At 68.3% G+C, this 218-nt stretch overlaps 1 protein-coding gene across 1 annotated transcript in view; it reads left to right on the top strand.

The window, feature by feature from the left end:
• Positions 1 to 191, top strand: part of IFT172 (intraflagellar transport 172) — a gene marked incomplete at both ends in the record, with an annotated part of 29,018 nt that extends 28,827 nt beyond the window's left edge. The window contains one exon of the mRNA XM_010192284.1: positions 91 to 191. Coding sequence (XP_010190586.1) covers positions 91 to 191 — 101 coding nt within the window. The remainder of the gene's footprint in view (positions 1 to 90) is intronic.
• Positions 192 to 218: the final 27 nt, after the last annotated feature.

Genomic DNA, 218 nt, shown 5'->3' with positions numbered 1-218 from the left:
GGCCCCCTCCACCGCCCCAGGCCCGGCCCTGCCCATGGCGGAGGGCAGGGGTGCGCAGGGCTGGGTTCTGAGGGGGTCGCTGCCCACCAGGGTACCCCGTGCTCAGGAACAAGATCGAGTTCAAGCGGCCGGGCCGGGAAGCCAACAAGGACGCATGGAACAAGTTCCTGATGGCCGTCAAGGTGAGCCAGGCCCCCAACCCCTCAACAGAGCAGTGT

This window comes from Mesitornis unicolor, unplaced genomic scaffold (assembly GCF_000695765.1).
Source record: "Mesitornis unicolor isolate BGI_N332 unplaced genomic scaffold, ASM69576v1 scaffold5339, whole genome shotgun sequence".
NCBI classification, from domain to species: Eukaryota; Metazoa; Chordata; class Aves; order Mesitornithiformes; family Mesitornithidae; genus Mesitornis; species Mesitornis unicolor.
Note: the sequence above shows the minus strand (reverse complement) of the source record. Positions and strands in the feature narration are given on the sequence as shown.